The sequence below is a fragment of the Gracilinanus agilis genome, chromosome 3 (genome assembly GCF_016433145.1).
Source record: "Gracilinanus agilis isolate LMUSP501 chromosome 3, AgileGrace, whole genome shotgun sequence".
Classification (NCBI taxonomy): Eukaryota; Metazoa; Chordata; class Mammalia; order Didelphimorphia; family Didelphidae; genus Gracilinanus; species Gracilinanus agilis.
In genome coordinates, this window is record NC_058132.1 from 119,165,876 (window position 1) to 119,193,016 (window position 27,141).

Below are 27,141 nucleotides of genomic sequence, written 5' to 3' on the forward strand. Positions count from 1 at the left end.
ATGCACAACACACTCAAACAGTGATGCTGCCACTACCATGGTGTCTACCCACCAAGGCCCTACAGGCTTATGTATGATATTTAGAGTGTTCAGAGGTGGATGGGGAGAGGAAGTGTGAATAATATTAGGAAGAGGAGAGAGAAGGGAAAACAGTGGGTACCTTGGGAAAAGGAAGTTCAGCCAGAGTTGTGCAGCACTAGCCTGAACATGTCATTGGGGCAGACCCAAGCATCATTGATGTTCTTTAATAGAAATATCTAGTGGAATCCCATGATGGGGTCTTCATCAGTCTTTAGTTGTCCCACAACCATACTGAGAATACAGCTGTCAGGGGTGGGCTGGTGGTCCTGAGCTGTGATGCTTTGTTGTATTTTCTGAAATGGAAGGCTGGACAGTTTCTCCAAGATGGCTGCTTTGCCTTGGCATTGATGCCCTTCCCATGTAAGGCAAGATGCATCAATATATATTGTTACTAATTGTGTTCTACCATGATCAAATATCTGGTAATAATGTTGCACAAAGCTGGATCCAATCTGCTCCCAAATCGACTTGTCTCTCATTCTGGATCTTCACCTAGCATCAGAAACTGTAAAATGAGGGAATTGAATTAGAAGATGTTTAAGGTTCCTTCTGGCTCTTAAACTTTGAAATTAATACTGGGCTCCTGGGCTAATAATGCTGGGGATTGAAGCCAAATGGGCTGGCATGATGGCAGTGGCAGTAGTGGTGGCAACCAAGTGCAGTCCCAGATCAGTTGTCCCCCACCCCCCACTGTCCCTCTCAACATTCTGACATTTGATTCACTTTTTTTAAAAAACATTTTTAATTTTTAAAAACCTTTTATTTTTTCAATTACACATAGAAAAAAATTTTGACAATTGTTTTCTGACATTTTTCAATTCAAATTCTCTCTCTCCTCTCTCCTTCTTACTCTCTGAGGTGGTAAATGATCTGATATAATTTATACTAGTGCTTTCACATAATACATATTTTCATATTCCCTACATTGTGACAAAAGACATATCACACATACAATAAAAAACTCAAGAAGGAAATCAAACGAAAGATCGTGTTCTTTGATTTGCAATCAGATTCCAACAGTTCCTTCTTTGTCTGTGGATGGCATTTTTTTTATGAGTCCTTTGAGGTTATTTTGGGACCTTGTTTTGCTGATAGTCATGTAGTCCTTCACAATTGATGATCTTACAATATTTCTGTTACTATATATACACTGTTCTGATTCTGTTCACTTCATTTGGCATTAGCTCATCTGAGCCTTTCCAGGTTTTTCTAAATTCATCAAGTTCATTATTTCCTATATCACAATAGTATTCCTTTAATAACCATACTAGAATCAGTGGATATCCCCTCAGTTTCCAGTTCTTTGTCATTATAAAAAGAACTACTCAAAATATTTGTGTACAAGATGATCTTTTTCTTCCCCTATCTCTAATCTCTTTGAGATACAGACCTGGTAGTGGTATTGCTGTATCAGAGAGTATGCATAGTATTATGGCCTTTTGGGTGTGGTTCCATATTGCTCCAGAATGGTTATATCAATGTTCACAGTTCCATCACTAGTGTATTACTATCACAATTTTCCCACATCCTCTCCATTTGTCATTTTTCTTTTTTGTTGTATTAGCCAATCTGTTGTTTTGTTGTATTAGCCAAATCTCAGATTTGTTTTATTTTTCATTTCTCTAATAAATAATGATTTGGATTTTTTCATATAACTATAGATAATTTTAATTTATTCACCTGAGAATTGCCTGTTTGACCATTTATCAATTGGAAAATATTTTATATCCTTATAAATTTGACTCCATTCTCTATATATTTGAGAAATGACACCTTTGTCAGAGATGGCACTTGCTATAAAAAAATTTTTTTGTTGTAATTTTTTTCATTCCAAAATTTAAAAAACCAAATAAAACAAGCATTTACATATACAAAGAAAAAGTACAAAAATGAAATCACAAATCTCTTTATATGTTTGGCTTACTTTTCTTTATATCCACATAATCAATTCTGTTTATAAGTGCCTCAACTCCTCCTCACATCACCTGGGAGACCAACATATTCATATAAATTGTTTCATGTTTCAAGTTTCAGTTAACTTTCTGGAAGTAACATTCATAGTTTATTCTTCCAGTATTAATTCTGTACCCTTGTACTGTTCTCCTTGTTCTACTCCTTTCACTGTTCATTATAATCTCATGTAGTTCTTACCAAGTTTTTTGTTGTTTTTTTTTTTAAATCAGTCTGCTCATTGCTTCTTATGGTGCAGTAGTATTCCATTATAATTATATACCACAATTTATTTAGCCATTCCCCAATTGATGGGCATCCCTTCAGTTTCCAGGTTTTTTTGTCATCACAAAGAGAGCTGCTATAAATATTTTGGAACATATAGGTTCTTTCCCCTTTTGCCTAATCATTGTGAGAAGCAGACCCAGCAATTCTAAAGATATACACAATTTTATAACTCTCTGAGTGTAATTCCAAATTCCTTTCCAAAATAGTTGGATTAATTCATACCTCCACCAAGTATTAGTATATATATTTTTCCAGATCACCTCCAACATTTGTCATTTTGCCCTTTTCATCACGTTAGCCAATCTGATGAATGTAAGATGATATCAGAGTCGTTTTGGTTTTCATATTTCTAATCTTTAGTGATTTAGAACATTTTTTCATATACCTATCTATGACTTTAATTTCTTCATCTGAAAATCTTTCATATCTTTTGCCCATTTATCAATTGGAGATGGCTCTTATTTTTATAAATCTGACAAAGTTCTCTATATATTTTAGATATGAGACCTATATTTGAGAGAGGCTATCTATACTTTTTTTTTCAAATTTTCTGTTTTCCTTCTAATCTTAATAGCATTTGTTTTATTTGTACAAATTTTTTCAACTTATTGTATTCAAAATTATCATTTTACATTTCATAATGCTTTCCATTTCTCTTTGACTCATAAATTCCTCTCCTATCCATAAATCTATCTGTATGTGCTCTGTTCTTCTAATTTACTAGTGATATTTTTTATGTCTAGATCATGTATCCATTTTAATCTTTTCTTAGTGAGTGATACAGGATATTGATCTATACTTAGTTTCTGTCCAACTAGCTTCCAGTTATCCCAGTAATTTTTACCAAATAGTGATTTCTTATCCTAAAAACCTGTGTCTATGCTTTTTTCAAATACAAGATTTATAAGCTTTTACTGCTGTTGTATGTCTATTCTTTTCCACTGATCTACCTTTCTATTTCTCAACCAGTACCAGATAGTTTCAATAATCACTGATTTATAATTTAAAATCTGTCACTGCTAGGCCTCCTTCCTTTGCATTTTCCCACTAATTCTTTTGATATTCTTGATCTTTTGTTCTTCTAAATGAATTTTGTTATTAATTTTTTAACTCAATAAAATAATTTTATGGCAACTTAATTGGGATAGATTAGTTTAGGTACATTTGTCATTTTAATTATATTGGCTCTGCCCGTTGATAACAATGATTATTTCTCCAATCATTTATATCTGACTTTGTGTAAAATTTGTTTTATGGTTATATTCATATGCTATGAAAATTTTTTCCCAATTTGTTGTTTCCCTTCTAATTTGGGTTACATTGGGCTTTTTTGTACAAAACCTTTTTAATTTGACATAATCAAAATTATCCATTTCATTTTTTATGTTCTTTACATCTTATTTGATCATAAATTCTTCTCTTATCCATAAGTCTGACCACATTTTTTCGTAAACTGCCCAAATGCATATTGCAATTTTTTTAGCACTATAAGTGGAATGTAGATACTTCATTTTATGCTGTAAAAAAGTGAAATTTTTTTAAAACAAAGATTCAATAGTAAAGTCTCTTGGTCTGATTTTTCTGTTTTGATCTTTAAGATAAATTACATAAAAATATCTGTTTTGTTGTTGTGACCCCTTCCCCATTTTGTGCTTCTTGACAAAGATGATGAAATAGTTAAAAGACTCATAAATTCAACAAACATTAAGTGCCAACTTTATTCAGCATTTAGAAAAGACACAGCCCTTTACCTTTGTAACTTAATTCTCTCATAATTTATAATCCCACTCCTTTCTAGTTATCCTAGACCACTCCCTCCTTATTGATCCAGTGACACTGGCCTGCCTCCTTGTTTTTCCTTAGACAGGAAGATACTCCATCTCTGTCCACAAGGCATTTTCACTGGCTGCCTTTCATGCCCAGAATGTTTTCTCTCATCTCCACCTCCTAGTTTCTTTGGCTTCTTTCAAAACCCACCTAAAATCTTACTTTGTACAGGAAGGCTTTCCCAATCCCTCTTAATTCTAGTACCTTCTCTCCATTAATTATTTCCTATTTATCCTGTTTAGAGTTTGTTCCTATATAGTTCTTTTCACATTGTTTCCCTGTGAACTCCATGAGGACAGTGACTATCTATTGCCTTTCTTTGCATCCCCAGCATTTAACACAGGACCTGGCACATAGTAGTCACTTAATAAATGCTTAAGTAACTTCCCCCATAGAGATGACAAAATTCTAGATTGGGAAAAGCTACTAAGATAATTTGATTTTCATTTGTGTTTTATAGGATAAAATACAGTTCAGTTAAAAATATTTTCAAAGTGTCCCAAATAATTTTTGATGGAATTGTTGATTAATCATGTGCTGCTTTCTTTATATGCTCTATCTTCTTGGTCATTAGTATTATTTAAATTTACTCAGTTTACATATTTATAAATATTACATAGTTTTTCTAAAAGAGCTTTTTCATCTTCAGAAAACATGAAAATAATTAAAGATATTATTTTTTCCTTTTGTTTTCCTTTAAAGAATTGCACAGTCAATCCTAAAGAAAGTATCTTGAAAAGAGTAGAGAATATTGGATGCATCTTTAAAGAAAAATTTGCTGAAGCTGTGGGACAAGGTTGTGCAGAAATTGGGTCACAGGTAACAATCCAATTTGTCTTTTTGTCCTCACCACCTAACAGAATGCCTACCACACTGTAGGTATTTAATAAATACTTATTTATTAGTTAATACTACCAGTAAAGCTTATTAATCCATTTTTCTTTTATTAAAGAAGTATAATGCACATATTGAATCTTTATCAAATTCTCAGGAAGGAGGGAGCAGTGAGGAAAAGAGAGTGAGGAGGAGGAAAAGAATTTGGAACTCAAAATTAAAAAAAAATGAATGTTAAGAAACTGTACATATAATTGGGAAAAATAATTTTAAAAATAAGTGTAATTTAAAGTAATTCTCAGTTATCTTCCTCTCTTGACCTCTGCTGACTAAATACCTTACTTTGAGGCTTTAATCAGAAAATCAGACAGTTGGAATCCAGTATATTTGTATATTTGTCTGTTTTGGACCTGTGTAGATGTCATAAAAATCTAGGCTAGAAGTCAGGAAATTTGGAATCTAGGAATTACTTCAACATTAATTAGTTTTGTGATTGAACATGTCTTAAATGCACTGAGATTCATTTTCTTCCTTTATTAAATGAGGGTGACAGTTATACAGGACTATTTGGTGGAGTAAGATACATGTATTCTTAAAGTCTTGGAAAGCATGAAGTACAGTCTGTATGTAAGAGGCCATGATTTCAGAGTCGGGAGATTTGATTATATTTTCTGTCCCTTACTCATAACTTTTACAAAATAATAATGGTAAGTGCTCCAAGGTGAAAATGTATAGTATTTATGTTTACTTTTTAGAATAATGAGATATACTGTGCGTTTTTCTGTCCCATAAAAAACTTGGCTACTCTCAACCAGTTCATCAGGGTATTAATAAGGGCAAAAAAAAACAATACCCCCAGGTTCAAACCTTATATATGCTAGTTGATTCTGATCTGTTTCATAACCAACACCTGCCCTCCTCATTCTACCCATTTGTTTTATAAGTGGCTACCTGGTAGATCAGTAAGAGAACAGAAAACTATCAGTACAAATCTACTAATACTAGTGATAGCACAATAAAATATGTTCTGTTGATATTGGGTTCAAAACATGATTTTTGTATATGAAGAACACTATGTTATTTTTTAGTTTTTCTGCTTTTAGCTTTCATAATCCATTGGCAGCTCTGTTTCTGTGAGTGGTCTTCAGTGAATTCCAAAATAAGATTAAGTGCAATCTTTTCTGTGTTATTTATAAAACAGTGCTGTCTTATACTTTTTTGTGTTTGTATGTGTTTTTTAAAAGAGATACAAACTTGGAGTGCGATTATACTACAGAGTAATGGAATCTATGCTCAAATCAGTAAGTAAAAACTATTAGAATTGAAATCTATTCTATCTAATATTATTCTCTCCTAACACTGTCTATAATTTACTTGCTGCTCTCTCACCATTCTCAAAAACTTTTGTTTGCCTTTTTCTCTTTACTTCTGCCATCATACTTAAAGATTTCATCATTTATAACACTTCTTCTAAGACATAGTTCCACATAATTCCCTGAGCTGTTTAATTCCCATAACCTCTATCTCCTTTCTCTTTCAGAGACCTAAAACATAGTCATAGTTACACCTCAACGTTTAAGATTGTTCCACTTTCAAGACTGTGAACTTTGAAGTTCTCTTTGAACATTTGCTTCTCATATCACTTACCTTTTCCAAATCTACTTTTTCACCCATACTATGGTATTTGGCCTTTTCTTCTATCTCCTCCTCTCTTACCATTATTGTTCTGCTCTCATTGACTGTTAAAAGTTCAAATGTAGTTTTAAAAAAAAGACCTAATTTAAAATTTTATCTCTAGAGAAGTTACCTCTAAGTTACTGGCAAGAATGCCATTGAGTTCATCAAGAACAATAAAGACTTGAAGATCTTCGTTTTTGAAAATGTGGAGAAAAGGGAAACATTTTGCAGTGACTGGAATACATTAGAATTGTATTTTTGAAGCAGTCTAATAACTTATCAATACTCAAAGTATCAATTTTTTCTCTTCTCTAAGTGAAAATTAAATGATTCTTGAAGAACATTTCCGTATTTTGTTTAGCAGAGAGAATACAATGTTCCTTAAAAGGCAAATGAAAAACAAATAATAACACCCCCCAAAAAAACCCACAAAGAAAAGTTTCAATATCACAACAAAAACAGAAAAAAATTCACTAAAAATTCAGAGCAGGACCATGACCTATTTTATGCTGTCAAATAGAAGAATGTGTTACAAGGGAAAGGGGAGAACTATCTCTTACTTGGGCCTGATTAAAATATGAGCCTGTTCCTGAAGAGGTGGAAACTGGACTTTCTGAGGTACAAGGTGCAAAGAAAGATAATATGGTGTCAGGTAAAGAGATCATCCATGAAAGGACAGAGGAAGAATAGAAAAGTTGACATCTTGCTTAGGAAGTACTCCATATTATTTGTCAACTTAACATTTGAGAGGTCTTCCTGCTGCCTTCCTGGGCATGCAGTCAATCACTAAGTATTTATTAAGTGCCTCCTATGTGCCAAGCAGTGTGCTGAGTGCTGGGGATAAAAATAAAGGCAAAAACAGTGCAGGATACAATGGAAAATATTTCTCATGATCTTATTGTACGAGATGATTACTGCCTATATTTTTGGTGGTTCTTGTAAGCATTCATGATACTACTAAAAGAAATCTAGAAATCGCTGCTAAGAAATTTGAAATATTAGGTAATAAAGAGAAGACCTTTTGTTATTCAGAAGAGACAAGTGGATTTGGGAAATAAACAACTGACCAAGAACATGTTGTCTGAAGGTGCAATTTGGAATTCTGGACCACATGTTAAAATAAAAGAACAATAGATTCCTGGCTAGGGATAGATTTGGAAAATCTAATCAAAAGGACTTTAAAGTGAAAAAGGAAGAGGTAAAAAACTGCCTTTTGTATATCCATCATGTTTGACACCATGGAAAATAGTTACTGTAAAACTAATGTTCTTCGTTTATGGTTGATTCTATATATGGATGGATGGATCCACTATAATCTGCAAAGATTTGACACCACCTACCATCTGGTCCAGACTAAATAGATTTGAGCCTCAGTCCTTCCAAAGGGGTGAGGTGAAGACAAGACTTCTGGTTTTCTTATATTTGATAAATTTTAGTGGCTAGACAAAAATGTTTGTCTAGAAATCTGTCCAAAAACATAAACACATTTCTAAAATTTAACTCATTCTCTTCTCTACAGAAACTGCCTTACTCTTGGTTTCAGAGAGTAATGCCATTGTAACTGTCCCCCCCAGGTTTTAAGCCTTGAAGTCATTTTTAACTCTTCTCTTTCCTTTATCCCACACAATCATTCTCTTGTCCTGTTGAGATTTCTGTCATTCATCTTTTTTCATTCTCACTGCAGATACCCTAGTTAAGGCATTCAGCATCTCTGTAAAAGCCTCCTCACTGGTTATTCTTCTTGTATCTCTTCTCACTAGACTACCTTTTACAACACTAACTTCTTAGTTTGTTTTTAGAACACTACTCCAATGATGTCACTCTTCTATCCAAAAACATTTACTGGCCTACTGTTGCCTACTAAAATAGAATATAAGGGTCTTATTCTGGTTTATAAAGCACATGGCCTTTTGAACCCAATCTAGAGTTCAACCTTATTGAACTCTACTCATGTCATGCACTCTCTTATTGCAGCCAGGTTGTACTAATTACCACCCCTCATTGTGGTCCTGGTCTTTCCAATTGCTATGCTTTTGTTTATAGCATACTCCATCTCTGGAACACACTTTTTTCCCTTTACCCTCTATTCCTGCCCTCCAGCCCCCACTCCACACCCCCATCTCTGCCTTTTGGTATCTTTTCCATTGAGACTCAAGTGTCACCTCCCTCAGATCACCCAGACAGAAGTGATTATTTCCTCTTCAAAATTCACGTGGTATTTTATGTAGACCCCTTTTTTAGTGTTATCACAATTTCTCTTGCAATAGTTATTTTTGTATTTGTCTAATTTGTTTTTAAGCTCTTTCAGATCAAGCAGGGAATCTTATTTCATCTTTATATTTCCCTGCCCCTGGCAGAATGCCTTAACTCATAGGTGTTAATAAATATTTGTTAAAATGAATATCATTCAATACTATAATGTAAAAAGTTCCAAATTACATTGTTTTGTTTTGTTTTTTGTTTTAGGAAGAAGAGCGTTTATCTATTCAAAACTTCAGGTGAATTTTCTTAACTTAAGTTCAAACTTCCCCCCCCCCCCTTTTTTTTTTTTTTTTGTTAAACAAAAAGGAATGTTTTCATCCCTTTCTTTTTTTCAGCAAACTTCTGAATGATAAAATCTTCCATACATCTCTATTGGCTTGTGCTGTCGAGGTTGTAATGGCCACATATGGCAGTAAGTCTACTTTGTAATTAAACTCTTTTTTTATTAGATTGAGAATTTATAAGAGATTGCAATCTACTTTTTGTTATTGTTTCTTATTAACAGATTAATATTTTTAGTCAGATCTATATTTATGAATAACACCTGAATAGAAAATTTATTTAAGGGACTAATGGTCTGAATTATTTAAGTATACTTTGGGCTCCTAAGACTAGGCATGCTGAATTTATGAGTTAGCAGTTTTTTTAACTCCTCGAGAGACCTTTGACAATGCAAAATCTTAAAAAAACTCAAGTCAAACCAGGTTGTTTGTTTTGGAAGAAGCTCCATGCAGTTTCTGTAGGAGGGAGTATCCTTCATATGGCATGGCAGGAGGCAAAATTCTTCAATGTTATCAATGAAATTAGAATTGTTTTCCAAATTTTTATTATTTCATTCATGCTCTACCTCAGTGGTTCCCAAACTTTTTTGGCCTACCGCCCCCTTCCCAGAAAAAATATTACTTATTGCCCCCTGGAAATTAGTTTTTTTTTTAAATTTTAATAACAATTAATAGGAAAGATATATGTATTAATGTTTCTACCTTTTTCATAAAATGCACCTGTGGCCATCATCACTTCCCTGGATTGCTGCAGCACCCACCAGGGGGCGGTGGCATCCACTTTGGGAATCACTGCTCTACCTAAACACGCTTTTCATTCTTTTTTCCTTCCTGATGTCCTTGTAGCTTTTGACATTATTGATAGCTCCCTCCTTTTACAACAGGGGTTCTTCATCTATTTTTTGTTATATACTATTTTGCTAGTATAGTAAAGCATATTCTCTTTCTTAGAATGTTTTTAAATGCTTTAAATTCACAGGATTACAAAGGAATATAGTTATAAAAATATATTAAAAAGTAAGTTGACAAACCCCAAGAACCGCTTTCTAAATATTATCTTTTCTGGGTTTTCATAACCTTAATTTCTCTGAATTCTTTTTTTGCCAGCTTGACTGTTCCTTTTCAGTCTCCTTTGTAGGTTCATCATTTATTTCCCTACATCTTCCTTTTTTGAGGGTGTACCTTAGGACTCTGTCTTGAGCCCTCTTCTCTTTTTATACTTTATTCTTTGTTATCTCAACTCTCAAGAATTCAGTTATTTCTATGCACCTGATCCCTAAGTTTATGCCTGGTCCCCATTTCTCTCCCGAGCTCCTTGTTCTTCATTGAGTGCTTCTCTACCTAAATGTCCCTTAGACAGCTCAAACTCAATCTATTTAAAAGAAAACTTTTCCATTCCCTTCCTCTTTCTCCTTTTCCTCTGCCACCCTGAATCTCTCCCTCTTCAAAATTTTTCTCTTTCTGATGAAGGCACCAACATTTTTCCATTAATGCAGGTTCACATAACCTCAGAGTCATCTTGGTTCTGTGATGTTGTTTACCTTCTTTATCCTCCTCTCCTCTTTCTAATCAGTTGCCAAGTATTATTATTAATTATACTTCCATAGTATATCTTGAATCTGTCAAATTCTCTCTCTCTCCTCACAATATAACCACCCCATTTTAGACTATCTCTTTCCTAGATTGTTGTGATGATCTTTTTAGTGGTTTCTCTGCATCTAGCCCCCTCCCCTCTCCACTCCATCCACACAATTGTTCAGTTCATCTTCCCAAAGCACATGACCTTGCAATTTGCTTTTCTTTTCCTACTCTCTGAAAAATACTTTACACTTTTTTGGGGGGTCCAAACTTTTTATTTCATTGGTTCAGGGACCTCCAGGCAATGAACCTAAGATAGCCAGATAGTACAGTGCAAAGAGAGCAGGTCTTGGAGTCAGGAAGACTTTTGTTCAGTTAAGTTTAGATACCGTGCCCCTGAGCATGTTATTTTACCTCTGTTTGCCTCAGTTTCCTCACTTGTAAAATAAAGGCAAAAATAGCACTTACCTCCTAGAGCTGTTGTGAGGACTAAGGGAAATAATATATCAAATATTTTGCAAATCCTAAAGTGATTTAGAAATGCTAACTATAATTAATATTATGATTAACCTACAAATACAAATCATTAAAAGTTTTGTAACTTAAAGTCTTTAATGAGTTGATTCAGTTTGCTCTTTTGTAAATGAGAATTGGACTAATTAGCTTCTATGGTTCTTTCCAGCTCTAAATCCATGTTTCTGTTATTTTGTATTATATAAATAACTATATATATATATATATATATATATACACACACACACACACACAAACATACATACACTTTGAATATACATAACTCTGTACATGTTATTTCTCCCTGGTAATCTCTTATTAGCACATAGCACAGTGCCTGACACATAGTAGATATCCAACAGATGGTTACTAAATTTGTTTGACAGTTTTGCTGAATTAAATTTTTTTAGTTTATATTATTCAACCAGCCTTATCTTATTTTACTTTTCCTCATGCAGTTTCAGCCAACTTGAACTACTTTGTTATCCCTTGACCATGTTTTCCTGCATTTGTATCTTTGTTCACATTATTCTTTGTGCCTAGAATGACCTTCTTCCATCTCTGCTTGTTTAAATCCTGTCTAGTTCAAATGTGACCTATTCTTTGAAATTTTCCTTGAATACCTATAGCTAGAAGTGAGCTCTCTCTTCTTTGAGTTCTTATAACATCTTATTGTACTTTTCTTCTGAAATTTCTTCTGTTTTTCATAATAATTGCACACTTATCTAATCTCCCTTAGGTACTAGGTAATGTCTAATAAACAGCAGATATTTATATCAATTCTTTGAATGAATTATTGTTAATGAATGAAGTGGAATTTTTAGATAATGGTGCCAAGAAATAACTCAAGGCCTATACATAAGTTTTAGTGATTCTCAAACTTTATTAACTCTAGACTCCTAATTTTCACATTTTTTATTTTAGTAGAATTTTGCTACTTCATTTCCTAGAGCAATAAATAAATACCTTAATCTAGTATAGACTAGGTTTTGAGCCTAAGGTTTATTTATTTTTTATTTTATTTTATTTATATTATATATTTGTTTTTTAGCAATTTTATTTATTTTTTAACAATTCACATATAAATCTAGTTTTTTTTTTCTTTTACTTTTAGGGACTACATACCAGAGCCATGATTCTGGAACAGATTTGTCTTTTCCATGGATTTTGAATGTACTTGATTTAAAAGCATTTGATTTTTACAAAGTGATTGAAAGCTTTATCAAGGCAGAAGCGAGTTTGACAAGGGAAATGATAAAACACTTAGAACGTTGTGAACATCGGATCATGGAATCACTAGCATGGCAATCAGTAAGTACTCAGTTTAAGTAGTTAAGACATTTAAGTGCATGAATGTGTACGAGTGAAACAATACAATGAAGACACTTCAACACTTCACCATTGGAATAATTCTACAATTGCTTGATTAGTAGGAATTCAGCATATAATTTAGGTTTATAATAGATCATGGGGGATTACAGTGAATTCCTTCATACTTGGGCTTCTGAGGGCACCTTGGTTCAAAAAAATATTTTTATGTGTTTTAGTACTAAATACAGGTCATGTAGCATGCCACACTAAATTGAAAAAGGAAATTTTTAAGGGTTCAAATATATTTGGTTATGTAATAAGACTATATCTCAGGGGCAGCTGGGTAGCTCAGTGGATTGAGAGCCAGGCCTAGAGATGGGAGGTCCTAGATTCAAATCTGGCCTCAGACACTTTCCCAGCTGTGTGACCCTGGGCAAGTCACTTGACCCCCATTGCCTACCCTTACCACTCTTCCACTAAGGAACTAATACACAGAGGTTAAGGGTTTAAAAAAAAAAAAAAGACTATATGTCTCTGACTTGTAATAAATAATGTTTTATTTTGAAATTTCAAAGAATTATTCTTAAATTTTTCAGTAAAATGGCATAAATTTTCAGATTAAAATTCCTCCTTGTTATAAGAGCTTTTCTCAGTACTTGGAATGACTAGAGCAGACTGGCAACCTTTTTATGTATGACTATGTCTTATAAGGTAGGAATTAGATTAGAAGCTATTAGAATGCATATTTCTCTAATGTTGAAGATAGTTTAAAAATCTTTGTGCTTAATTATCTTAACTTTGTGAGAAAGCTCCTTTTAAAAATTTAACTAATTAGTTAATTCTATTAATTAATTTATTTAGAATATTTTTCCATGCTTACATGATTCATGTTTTTGTGAGAAAGCTCCTTAAGAGAACAAATCACATATTTCACATGGCACATTTATGTCTTTAATTATTGATGCCTGAGGAAAAGAAAAAAAAATCCTTTGCAAAATGGAAGGAAGAGAAAAAACAATGGAAAAACAAAGTCACAATGGTAAAAGAGTATATCCTTGAGATACTATGCCCAGCCTTGACCTTAAATGATTATGAAGGCATGGTAAGTTTCCTGATTTGAAACTCTTTCCTGTGGATATTCCCTTAGAATTAGTGTACTCCCTTTATTACTATACTGTCTCCTACTTAGTTATGCTGATAACAGCACTCTCAAACCAGTCTCATTGAATACAACAAATTACAAGTGATGAGAATTTAGGTATAGACTTTAGAAAATAGGAAATTAACCTGTAATTTCATTGTTAAAAAGAATTCTGGATGAGGAATTTCTTCGTACTAGTTACAGGTCAACATCTTCTCTGAAACTTATATAGTCTTAGATATTTGCTCAGACTACGAAAGATTAAGTGACTAGTTTATCAGAGGCAGCACTGAACTCTGATACCTTCTTGGCTCAAAGGCCAACTCTCTAAATACTGTATTTTACTCCTTCTCAAGCTTTAAAGGTGAGCAATTATAGGTATCTAGTTGTGAGCACAGGATTAACATCTATTCAATTTATAACATATGTCTTACTGAATTTCCTTTGCTTCAATGTCCCTGTTCAGTCCACAAGTCCAGCTATACCCAGTTCATGATCCCTTTAGTCTGATAGTGTTGTCTCTTCTTGAAACTATGCTTCTCTCCCATAGCTACAATAAATGTCTTTTGAGTATTACTATATTACCACATTGAGTATTACTATGCCTAGACAAATTTAGTTTCCATAGTTACCCAATACTGTTTTCTCTTCAGTATCTTCTACTTTAAAAAACCTATTCTTTCTCTATCCACTGTCTCTGTACCAAATGTCTGAGTTGCTCTTTGATCCCTTATATTTGCCCATCATTGTTCTCTTTTGAAGAAATTATAGATATTTCATGTTTGCCCATTAAAAATGAACTTTTCTTCTATGACTTGGAGGAGAAAGTTCTTAACCCATACTGTACATAGAGGTGCAAAGTATTAAATGGATTATATGAAATTGAAGTATTTTTGCACAAATAAAGTCAAACTACTAGGACAAAAAAAGGAAATAAGCAATTGAGGGGGAAAGCCTTTGCTTTAGATATCTCTGATAAAGGACTAATATCTTAAAGATATGTAGGGAATTATTAATACCAGTATATGACTGTCATTCCCCACTGGATCTGTGGCCAAAAGATATAAACAAACAGTTCTCCAAAAAAGAGTTGCAAACTATTGATAGTGAAATTAAAAACTGCTCCAAAACAATTAAAGAAAAGCAGATTTGTTGTTGTTATTATTCAAACCTTTCAATCATGTCTGACTCTTCATGATCCCATTTGGGGTTTTCTTGGCAAATATACTGGAGTAATTTGTCATTTCCTTCTCTATCTCATTTAATAGGTGAGAAAACTGAGTCAAACAGGGTTAAGTGACTTGCCCAGGGGCAGACAATTACTCTCTGAAGTGAATTTGAATTTAGATCTTTCTGATCCAAGCCAGCACTCCTTCTGTTGTGCCATCTAGCTGATCTAAAAACTGATCAGAAAAGTTCTGATGTTTTACACTCATGCTTAGGAAACTGGCTGAGGATGTGTGGAAATGGTCTATGTTGGAGGGACTGTGGAAAGACAAATACACTAATATATGCACTGTTGGTGATGCCATGAATTGGTCTGATCATTCTGGGAACAAATTTGGAATTATGCTAAGAAGGTAACTAAAATACCTGTACTTCATTGACTAAGAGATCCCACTGCTAGGCTTTTGCTCCAAGGAAGTAAAGAAGAGAGAAGCAAAGATCTCATATAAAACAAAGTATTTATAGCAACCCTTTTTTTTGTGATAGCAAAAATCTGAAAGCAGAATAGATGTCCACTGATTGAAAAATGACTCAGCAAATTATTGTATAGATTGTATTTGAATATTATTGCTCCATAAGAAATTTTGAATATGAAGAATTCAGAGAAGCATTGGCTTATATGAACTGATGCTAGAGTGAAGTAAACAAAACCAGTAATAAAAAAATATCGATTAGAACAATGTAAATAGAACCAAAAAGTGAGTACTATGTAATTATTTTGAACTTTATTCCCAAAGAAGATGTAAGTGTTCATAAAGAGAAATTTTCCTCTAAATACTACCTTGACTGCGTCTTATAGGTTTTGGTATGTTGTTTCATTGTTATCATTATTTTTATTGAAATTATTGTTTCTAAGATTTTTCCCCCCTCTAACCCATTCTAATTAATTTTTAATCTATGTTTCAAAGGTCTTATTGAACATAATTTTTATTACATTTTGGTCAGGAAAAAGAAGTCTTCTATTTCTGCTTTCCTGCATTTGTTTGCATTTGTTCACATGATCAGTTTTTGTGAAGATGTCATGTAGAGCTAAGAAATAGGCACACACTTTTCTATTCTCATTGATTATTCTCTAGAAGTCTAGCATGTCTAACTTTTCAAAAATTCTTTTCATTTCCTTAAGTTCTATCTTATTTATTTTGCAGTTAGATTTACCTAGGTCTGAGAAGGAAGGGGGTAAATTGAGGCCCTTTATCACTACAGCTGTACTATGTCCTCTTCTAACTTATTTAACTTTTCCTTTAAGAATTTGGATGCTATGCCATTTGGTGCAGTTATTTCTGATATTGATATTGATTTATTTTTTATGATATTTTTAGCAAAATGTAATTTCCCTGTTTATCTCTTATAAATAAGACTGTTTTTGCTTTTGCTTTGCCTGAAATCATGATTACTACCCCTGCCTTTTTTACTTCAGCTGAACCATAATAGATTTTACGGTATGTTTCCTGAAAACATGTTGTTGGATTCTGGTTTCCAGTCTATGCTGCTATACTTTTTGGTTTTATGGATAAGTTCATCCTATTTATATTCACAGTTATGATTGGTAACTTTATTTTCCTTCCATCCATCCTGTTATCTATCTTTTTCATCCTGTCCCCTCCATAATAGTCTCTTTTGTTTCTGACTACTGATTCATTTAATTTACTCTCCTTCTTATTTTTTACCCCATCCCCCTGAATTTCCCTTAATTCTTTCTCCTCCTATTTCTTTGTTATTTAAGATGAATTTCTTTATCTATTAAGTGTATGTATATGTGTAATTGTATTCTTCTCTCCTCAAATCAGATGAGAGAGAAATTCAAGTGTTATCTGCTTGTCTATCCTCCCTCCCTCAAAAGTATAAATTCTTCCTTGTGCATCCCATTTATGTGAGATAATTTCCCCCAAATCTTGTGTGAGCCCAACTGTGATGCCAGAGTTCTTGAATTCTTTCCTTCTGACTGCTTTCAGTATTTTCTCCTTGATTTGTGAGCTATTGGTTTTGTCTATAGTATTCACAAGGGTTTTCATTTTGGAGTTTCTCTTAGGAGGTAATCAATGTATTCTTTTGATGTCTGTGTTGCCCATCAGTTCTAAAATCTCTAAGTAGTTTTCCTTTATAATTTCTCAAAATATAATGTCTAGGCTCTTTTTTTTTTTTGTTCAGAGCTTTTAATGCTTCTTAAATAACCTCTCCTCGAACTTTTTTCTTTTTTTCCAAGTCAGTTATTTTTCCTTTGAGATATCTTATGGTGTCTTTCTTCCTTCCTTCCTTCCTTCCTTCCTTCCTTCCTTCCTTCCTTCCTTCCTTTTTTCTTTTTTGTCTTTTGACTTGGTTTTATTATTTTTTTATGTTTTATGGAGTCATTAGTTTTCATTTGACCATTTCTAATTTTTAAAAAGTTATTTTCTTCAGTAAATTTTATACCTCTTTTTACCAAGCAGTAAATTTTTTGCATAACTTTGCTGTCTAGTTGTGATTTCCTTTCCCATTTATTCCTTCACTACTGTGTTTAAAAAACTTTTTGGCCTTTTTTTAAATAAAAAAATCTCTTTCTTTAGCTCTTCTGGAAATTCTTGTTGGACTAATGTCCAGTCAGCATTTTTCTTTGAGGCTTTGCTTAAACATGTTTTCAGGTCATTGTTTCCTGTGTTTGTCTTGAGCTTTTCTCTCATCACATAAGCTCTTTATCCTTTGTTTCTTTTTTTGTTTGCTCCTTTTCCACCTTACTCTTTGACTTCAGTTTTTCTATTAGTGTTGAACTCTTTTTAGCAGATTTAGAGCAAATTAAACTGCTGACTCCCCTTTGGTCTTGATCACCTTCCCTGGTTTTTCCAAGAAGTCTCATGTGCTAGACCAAAGGTTAGAACTGAGTCACTGTTCTGCTCCTATGCCCAGAGCCATAAGGCTCACTTTCTGGCATTTGTTTTGGGCTTAGTATTCTACTAGAACCCTGCCCTTAGTCTTCAACCTCCTGGATGTCCTGGATCTGTAACACAGAACTGGCAGTGTGCAGTGGCTGCCAGACAGTACTCCTTCTGTTTCCCAGAACAAGTTTAAGGGGTCCTTTGATCTCTTCCTGCCTTGGTATTCTAACTCAGGGTACTTGAATGCTCCCTTAACTTTCACTGCTGCCACCATGCCATGTTTGTGGCCTACCTCCACAGTCCTCTTTATGTGCTTTAAGCTGTCCTCTTCTGAAAATATGACTCATGACTTTTTCTTGACTTTCCTGATCAGAACTTGGTCTGACATGTTTTCTAGGTTGTCAGGAAAGACATATATTGCAGAAGTTAGGCAAAAAAAGCTTCTTCTCACTCTGCCTACTTCCCTCCTTTCTTTATAAAAGTAGGGAACCTTTAATGAGGTGTATTTGAAATATTGCCTCTAAGGTTAGATTAGATAATGTGTTGGTTAGTTTTATTGAACTGCCTGTAAAATATATTCTTTGTTACAAAGAATGGCTCCTTGAACAGGGATTAGAGAAAGAATATATTCTGAAATTAAGGTAATGTGAAAGCAAAAGATTATCAGTAATTAAAAAATTTTAAATAAACATTAATTACCTAAGTTATAGGCATTTTACATGCATACATAATGTATATTACATGTGTCTTTAAGCAATAGCATGCTTAGAGTTCTATACTTGAAATCAGGAAGACTAGGTTCACATTCTGCCTTTGTGACCTTGGAGAAGGCCCTTCACTTCTTAGTGCCTCGGGAAACTCCTTGCAACTTATTTACTAAGTTGTAGAAGAGATGTCATCTCTATTAATAGAAGTAGTTTCCCACGCTAAGGAAAATCACAGACCTTTTTTATAGTCTAAAGTTCATATAGAAACACTATTAGGATAGTTTCCCTGAAGAAGGCAGCTATTTATTAGGTATATATGCTGGAAAGGAAATTCACAAAATCCTACTCATATGCCTTTTATTGGCATTGAGGTAAACTTACATTCTCAAAAGTATAAAAATAGATAGTAAATTCTTGAAGATTTTGTTATGCTGGAAAGACTGAGAGTTCAGAACTAATATATTCTTGGAAACTCATATTATGACCAATTGTCTTTGTGACTTCTTTACTCTCTCTATTGATCTTGACAGAATAATGTAGAGGGTGATAGGAATTACAATTTTTAGACCCACTATAAACAATAAACTAGCTGTTATAATCTAAATACAATATTGGCCACTAACCAGTGAATAGATATATTACCTAAAGAAATTTATATTTCTCTCATATCTGAGTATAGTTTTCAGCCAATTAATCAATAAGCCTGTATTAAGTATCTATTGCCAGGCAATGTTTTAGGTACTAGGAGTTACAAAGAGAGTGCATTCTATGCATGGAGAAAAGCCTGTACAAAAGCACAAAAATAGGAGATGGAATGTCATCTAGGAGAAATGGTAAAAAAAGCCTATTTAGCAGATAGATTTCATGAGGGAGAATAACATGCAATAAGCCTGGAAAGATAAGTTGGAGTATGAAGTTGTTAAGGACGTTAAATGTCATACAGAAGGTTTTGTATTTGTTCTAGAGGTGGAAGGTAGCTTGTGGAGTGTGCTTTAGAAATACCACTTTGACATCTATGTGAAAGATGGTTTGGAGAATGGAGAGGTGAGAAAGAGAGGAGCAGGGAGAGACAGACAGACACAGAGAGGGAGAGTTAGAGGGAGGGAAACACTCAGTTAGGAGACTATTACAATAGTACAATTGAGAAATGATGGAGAATGGTAGCTCTATGAGTGGGGGAAAAAAGAATGAATATGAGAGATGTCATAGACAAAGTATTGACAAGGCTTAGCAACTGATTGGATGTATGAAGTGAAGACAGCAAGGAAACAAGGATAACTTTAAGTTTTGAACCAAGGTAACTGAAAGGTTGGTGATATTCTTAACAGAGAAAGGGAATTTCAGAAGAATGATGGATTTTAGGGGAAAGATAATGAGTTCTATTTTAGACATGTTGAGTTTGAGATACTTGTAGAACATACAACTGAAAATAGATAATTGGTAGGGCAAAATATATACTTCAGAGACTAGGACTAGGGAGCAGTTTCCAAGGGAACAGTTAGGTAGCTCAGTGGATTTGAGAGTAAGACCAAGAGACGAGACATCCTGGGTTCAAATTTGACCTCAGGTACTTCCTTAACCCTCATTGCCTATCCCTTACCAGTCTTTTGCCTTAAAACCAATACACAGTACTGATTCTAAGATAAAAGATAAAGCTTGAGAGAGAGACAAGGACTAGATTTCTAAACATGAGTCATCTGCATAAAAGTGATAATTGAACAGAGTTATGAAAAGAGAATTAGTAGGTTAGTAAATGAAGTACATAACCTTATTGAAGAAAATAACTCCTTAAAAACTAGAACTGACCAAATGGAAGCTAATGACGCTATGAGACATCAAGCTATAATAAACCAAGTCAAAAGACTGAAAAAATAAAAGTATATTTTAGCTATCCTATAGGGAAAACAACTGACCTTGAATAAAGCTAACACACATTTAGATGGGAGGAGATAAACAATGATCCATCAAGAGTGAGATTAAACAGATAAAAAGAATAATGAGAGAAAGCAGTGTAATGAAAACCTAAAGAGAGAATATCTACAAGAAGAAAGTTGTTAACAGTGTCAAATACTATAGAGGCCTTGGGAAAAGATATATCAAAAAGTATACACAGTCCATACCCTGAAGGAGCTTACATTTTAATGGATGAGACAAGGTAAAATTAATAAGCATATGCAAGGTATATACAGAGTACCTGGAAGTTAGTCTCTGAGGAAAAGCTATAGTAGTAGAGAGGTGGTTTGATAAGATACTCATTTAAACCAGATTCTCCCAAGTGTTTCCAAGGAAAAACTGAAGATAAAAAATAGTTGGAAAGTAATTAGTTAATAAAAGCTAAGGCTACTGTAATAAACTCTTTTCTCTATCAAAGAAGGCAAGGCTACCACCTTTGGACTCTACTGTCATAGACCCCAAAGTGCTATATGACAAAGAATAGCACCATACTCTGTTATAGATTAAAAAAGGATGCTGGACTAGAGAAATATGCTTATTCTTTAATAGTCTTATTCAGAAGGTCCCATTAATCCATTTGTTAGCAGTTAACTGAGTTCTGTATTTTCCATCTTGTTTGTATTTCTATTGGATTTATCCACCTCTGATACATACTGTAACATGGAAAATGGCAGGGTGGAATTCCTGCAAGATACAGGGTCAAGCCTCACCCAGAATGGCTTGACCCTGTATCTTGCAGGAATTCCACCCTGCCATTTTCCATGTTACAATAGACACATAGATACTTGTTATGCACTCTATAGATGCTAATCCAATATCTGAAGTTGTGTCTTATATTTGCCTTTCCCTTGTACCTAGCCAGCATGTAACTTAATTACTTTCCTGAATCTTGCATGCTTTGTCTTCAATTTTATAGAACATTTGTGTGAGAAAAAAAATAGGCTAAAAGTAGTTCATAATTTTAAATTAAGAGATTCATGGAACAATTTTCCAATTATAGTAGACAACTTAAAATTCTTTAGGTTTCTTGCTGCCTAACTTGTAAACAAAAATCAGAACTTCTTCAGTTTTCTTTTGAAATGTCAGACTTGACAGGAAATGAACACAAAGGGGAGAAAGGCCTCTGGCTCCGAAAAGGATGTCTGGTGTGTGTTTGTGTCCTGGTGTTTCATTAACCTCACATACTTCACATGAAAGCGTTAGTTTTTAACTTTAAAAAGATGTCAAAAAAAGTCAAGGTTTCAAGAGAGTAAAATGGCTTGAAAGACAATGATATAGCCACACTTGTTAGTCTTTACATGCATAACTACCACTCTTATAAATGAAATAGCATATTTAATTTTCAAAATCGCATAAAGAATTGCACAAAATAATAGTAAGTTGAAAGGAATTGCCTATATGTTGAGAGTTAAGAGTTCTAAGATCTGGTGTCAATTTTAAAATTAATGACCAGCGTGACCTTTGCAAGATGATCTCTGGCAAGATGTATCTTCCTACAAACCTGAAGAAATGAATTTTATAATTTTTATAATGCTTTCCTAAGATATATTGCACTTTTATCTTTCTATATCCTGTGAGGTAATGAAGTTTCATTATATCTCACTTTTGTGGAAACAGTATTACCATTTTGGAACTTTTGCAATAAACATTTACTCAATTCCCACTAAATATATAGAACTACATACTGTTTCTTCAAGGCCTTACTCAATCTCCATTAGGAACATTTTCTTTATAATTTCAACCAATATTCTCTCTTTCTGTAGCACTTATAATCAACCATATGGTACTGACAGCATAAAAGTTATTCTACCTTGTACTGTCTACTATAGGCACTTAATAAATGCTTGCTTGTTCATTTTCTAATTGTTACATTTGTAAGTCATGTCTCCTAATAATATCAAAATATACTTGAGGGCTTTGGCCTTGTCATTTTGTAATATTTTTGCATACCCTGAAATATGAGGTACAAATTTGGTACTAAAAAAGATTTGGTAAACTGAATTAATTTGCAACTCATGTAAATGTAGTTCTGTTTCAGTTACCATGTATTATCTCAGAATTTTTATATATAAGTATATATACACATGTACACACATGTATATGAAATGTATTTTTACCATGTTAAATCATTTTTACTTGGGCCTTAAGTTTCTTTTTAAAAGTGATTATGTCCGGCCTCAGACACTTCCCAGCTGTGTGACCCTGGGCAAGTCACTTGACCCCTATTGCCTACCCTTACCACTCTTCTACCTATAAGTCAATATACAGAAGTTAAGGGTTTAAAATAAAAAAAAAAAGTCCATAAAAAAAAGTGATTATGTCTTTATGTTTTTTTCATATTACATGCTAATAAAAGTTCAATAAATAATGTCTTTTTTCTCCTTTTAGAAGGCCAATTCTTTACTTGACCTCTAAAGAGACTAGGCTAAGATAGAAAATATGTATTTTTAATATGATGCAATGTAAGCCTATAACTATGATATGTTAAAATTGCCTGTTCTTTAAATTATGGTAAAAGATAAACCATTCAGCTTATTCTTTGTGGTGTTCCCATTAAAATTATATTACTTAAAGTCCCATAGAATTTAACAGTGGTAATTAGTTATTTCAGTGTTAATTGTTTAAGATTCAATCTCTTTGCAAAAAAAGGTAGATATGAAATTTCTTTAAAAGATTCATTAAATTTTAAAACCTTCCTCTTTACTCATGTCTTTCCTGCTATTTTTAATAATATCATCTGAAGATTCATATTTTCTTTAGTAAATATCTAACTTTAGTGTCATTGCTTATATTCTTAAACATTGTAAAATTACAAAATATATTAGATATATGGGAATACAATGATGTCATATCATTTTAAAAATATTTTAGTGAAAATGTGTAGTAATCCTAAAAATTAGAAATGTAGCATCCTAGAACTTAGGGCTAACTAAAATAGACTAATTGATCAGTTTCTCCTCTGTTAATTCACTTGTTTTGTGACTCATTTTGCTTTCTCTTTGATTAGGGTTAACTTTCTTCAGATCTTTTTTGGTAATTTTAATGCTTGTTTGAATAGTTGTTTTTTTTTTCATGACTGTTGACAAGTTTTCCTTTTGCCATTTTCTCATTTGCCATTTTCTCATTTAAGGTTGTTTCTGGGCCAGCTGATCAAATTTAAGCTAAAGTACTCTGTACTTTAAACTTGTACTATTGGGTATGAACAGCTTCATCCCTGAGAGTAACATGCTATTACTACTGGGAGAAGAAAAATAGGAGATTATTTTGAGGAAGGAAAAAGCAAGGGTTCAAGGTTCCTAAAATAATTTGCCACGTAATTTCCTGAGTGGTAACAACAACACAGATTGTTGGTAGGAACTAACGGCCTGCATAAGTTCATAAAATGTAGATCTGGAAATATTAGAAATCTAATCTAGCCCTTTTATCCTTTCAGAAAAAGAAGCTAAGGACTAGAGGAATTAAATGACTTACCCAAAGTCACAAATAGATTCAGAATCTGGACTTAAAGTTATATTCTTTACACATTTAGCTTGTATGAATGAGAATTTAACAAAGTAAAAATGTCTCCAAAAATCACCATTTCTTATTTATTTGAACAGCACAAGATTAGACATTTGAGTTACCATGTGAATAGAAAAGAGCTAGAGTTAGGGTGGCCAGGTAATGCAATGGATAGTGCAGTAGACCTGGAGTCAGGAAGTTTGGAGTTCAAATCTGGCCTCAAATACTAGCAGTGTGACCTTGAGCAAGTATACTTAACCCTGTTTGCTACAGTTCCTCATCTGCAAAATGAACTAGAGAAGGAAATAGAAAACTACTCCCTTATCTGCCAAGAAAATCGTAATTGGGGTCATGAAGAACTGAACATGAACGAAACAATTTAACAACAAAGAGCAAGGAATAATATACCCACTATTATTACTTACATTGTAATCAAAAGTAAAATCTCAAGAATCTGAATAGGAAGGCATCTAGTTTATCTAAAGAACATCCCTAAATATATTCCAACAAATAGTTATCCACTGCTAGAAGACCTCCAGTAATGTGGAAACTACTCCTTTGAAAGCAACTCATTACACTTTTGGACAGCTCTATAATTATTGAAAATTTTTCCTTATCTAGCACCTAATTTACTTGCCTGCAAATTTCATTAAATATTTCCATTTCTCTCTTTGGGATCAGTTCAAACAAATATCCACTTTCTACATGACAGCCCTTCATATATTTCATACATTGTGTGTGTGTGTCTGTATCCCAGATTTTGGTCTGTGCCATTAAAGTCCTATATATCTAGCTTTGTCCAACTACCTCTGTGAGTCAAAGCCTAACTATTTAAGGTCTTCTTGACCTTTTGAGTTGATATACAGAGTCTAGGATCCAAAGTCTGCCATGTCTTTGAACATCTGGAAGCCATAAAAGTCTACGGAGAGAAAAGGAGAAATTCTGAGAGTCATTTAAGAGTAAGAGAAGTCTACAGTAGTGTGTCCATAGATTTCCAGTATGGAATGAATTTATATAAAATGAACTTAAATACAAACTTTTGTGCTTCTTCAATTCATTAGTGCTTTCTTCTGCCTTACATTACATTCTGCATGTACTCCTTGGAGAAAGTAAGTACCTCGAGGGCAAGGATCTATCTTTGTGTTTTTATCCTAGTGCCAAACAGGGATGTTTGAGCTGAATTGAATTGTCCTTATTTTGCAGGTAGAAACTGAAGCTTGGAGGAGTTAAGTGATTTACCCAGGAATATTGAGTGGCAGAGGGTAGATAAATAAACCTTTAGTAAAAGTTTTTGTTTCTGGAAATGCTAATAATTAGAATGCACTATCATCACTGCCTAGGTGCACCTAAGTCATTATTTTTCATATAGATGACAGGGCAGTACTTTGAACTCCTGAAATGACTTCTGAGTCATCACAATTAAATTATGTTTATTATAATTTTCATGTTAATTGAACACTTAATTATATTCTTATTTTTCAGTTTTGCAAATCTTATCTCTCAAGCAGATTTTAAGCTCCTCAAAGTCAAGCCTTTGTCTTATGCTATTTCTGTATCCCCTGCCACATTTATTGTAGCTCTAGATTCATAGGGATAGGTTAGAGAAGACTAGACTTGTGATTTCATTCTGGGAATTTTGGATATTACCAGATAAGGAAACTCCCTCCAGTGCTAATGTAGTTGTAGAGAGTTGCCTTAGGCAACATTAGTCTCCAAAACTAGGACTGTATATTAGTCTCTAGAGTTAGGCAGGCAGGCAGTGATCATTTAGTAAGGGCATACTACTTGCAAGTACTGTGTTAATAAATGCTAGAGATTCACAGAAAGGCAGAAATAGTCCCTGCCTTCAAGGAATTCATGTTCTAAGGGGACAGAAAACATCTAAATAACTTTGTTATGAACAAGATGTATACAGTGTGTAGAAAGAAATCTGAGAGGAGAATGCACTATGGTACAGCTAGGGGCCTTGGAAAGGGCTTCTATACAACATGGAATTTGAACTGAAATTTGAAGAGAGCCAGGAAACTAAAATGGAGATGAGAAGACAGAGCCTTTGGGCCATGGGAGGCAGGGCCCAATGTGACACACACACACACACACACACACACACACACACACAGTATGTGGAGAAGAGTAACAAATAAGAAGATTGGAAAGATAAGAAGTTGATAGGTTATGGAAAGCTTTAAATACCAAATAGATTTTATATTTGATTTTGAAGGAAATGGAGAGCCACTAGACCTCATTGAGCAAGAGAATGACATGAACAGACAGTGACTAGTTTTGGTAACTGGTGGTGGAGTGGATAGAATCCTGGACCTGGAATTAGGAAGATCTGAATTCAAATCTGACCTTAAACACTTACTAGCTGTGTGAGCCTCAGTTTCCTCAGCTGTAAAATGTATATATATATGCTTATTCCCCCCCCCCTAATTGAGGATGGCACCAAAGGTGGTATTTTGGAGTGTTGCAGCCTACCCTAAAAGGTGTGTGCACATTCAAAAGAGTGGGAAAGAAACGTCCAAATCCCACTCTCACTATAATAATCAATCAGGCAGGCAGGTGTTAAGCAGGTAACAGTGATTTGAATGACTAAAAGGATGGTGGTGTTCTGGAAGATAACAGGGAAATTTGAAAGAGGAAAGGGATGGCATGGGAGTAAAGGGTGCCATGGGTAGGGGTGGGGTGGAATGAGTTCTATTTTAGACATGTTGTGTTTGAGGTGGCCATGGAACTTCCACTTTGAAATAGCCAAAAAGCACTGTGTGATTTATAATGGTAACTCAGCAGAGAAACTAGGGTTGTATAGATAGATCTGGGAATCATCTGCATAGAAGTGACGATAATAGAATCTATGAGAGACGATGAAATCACCAGCTTGTATAGATCAACCAGGAGCAAATAGCCTCAACTCCAGCCTCCACAAAACTAGCTGCCAATATGATTTTCATAAAGTACAGATATTATTATCTTACTTTGTAAACCCTTGTAACTCCTTTTTAGGACTAAGTTCATCTTTGTCTCATTTAAAATTTTTATTTTTATAAGTTTTTAATGTACATAATTGTTAGTATGAGAATACAAATATAAACTTATAAATATAGCTCAAAAATTTTTCACTGTTCAGAATGTATGATCCAAACCACTTTGACACCACCAGC

At 33.7% G+C, this 27,141-nt stretch overlaps 1 protein-coding gene and 1 pseudogene across 1 annotated transcript in view; one reads left to right on the forward strand and one right to left on the reverse strand.

Moving 5' to 3' along the window:
• The window catches only part of RB1 (RB transcriptional corepressor 1), a 148,955-nt gene that overhangs the window by 53,003 nt on the left and 68,811 nt on the right, over positions 1–27,141 (forward strand). Inside the window, exons 13-17 of the mRNA XM_044668231.1 lie at positions 4,849–4,965; positions 6,225–6,281; positions 9,124–9,155; positions 9,255–9,331; positions 12,406–12,602. Of these exons, the coding sequence (XP_044524166.1) occupies positions 4,849–4,965; positions 6,225–6,281; positions 9,124–9,155; positions 9,255–9,331; positions 12,406–12,602 (480 nt within the window). The remainder of the gene's footprint in view (positions 1–4,848; positions 4,966–6,224; positions 6,282–9,123; positions 9,156–9,254; positions 9,332–12,405; positions 12,603–27,141) is intronic.
• LOC123240554 lies at positions 177–560 on the reverse strand (annotated as a pseudogene).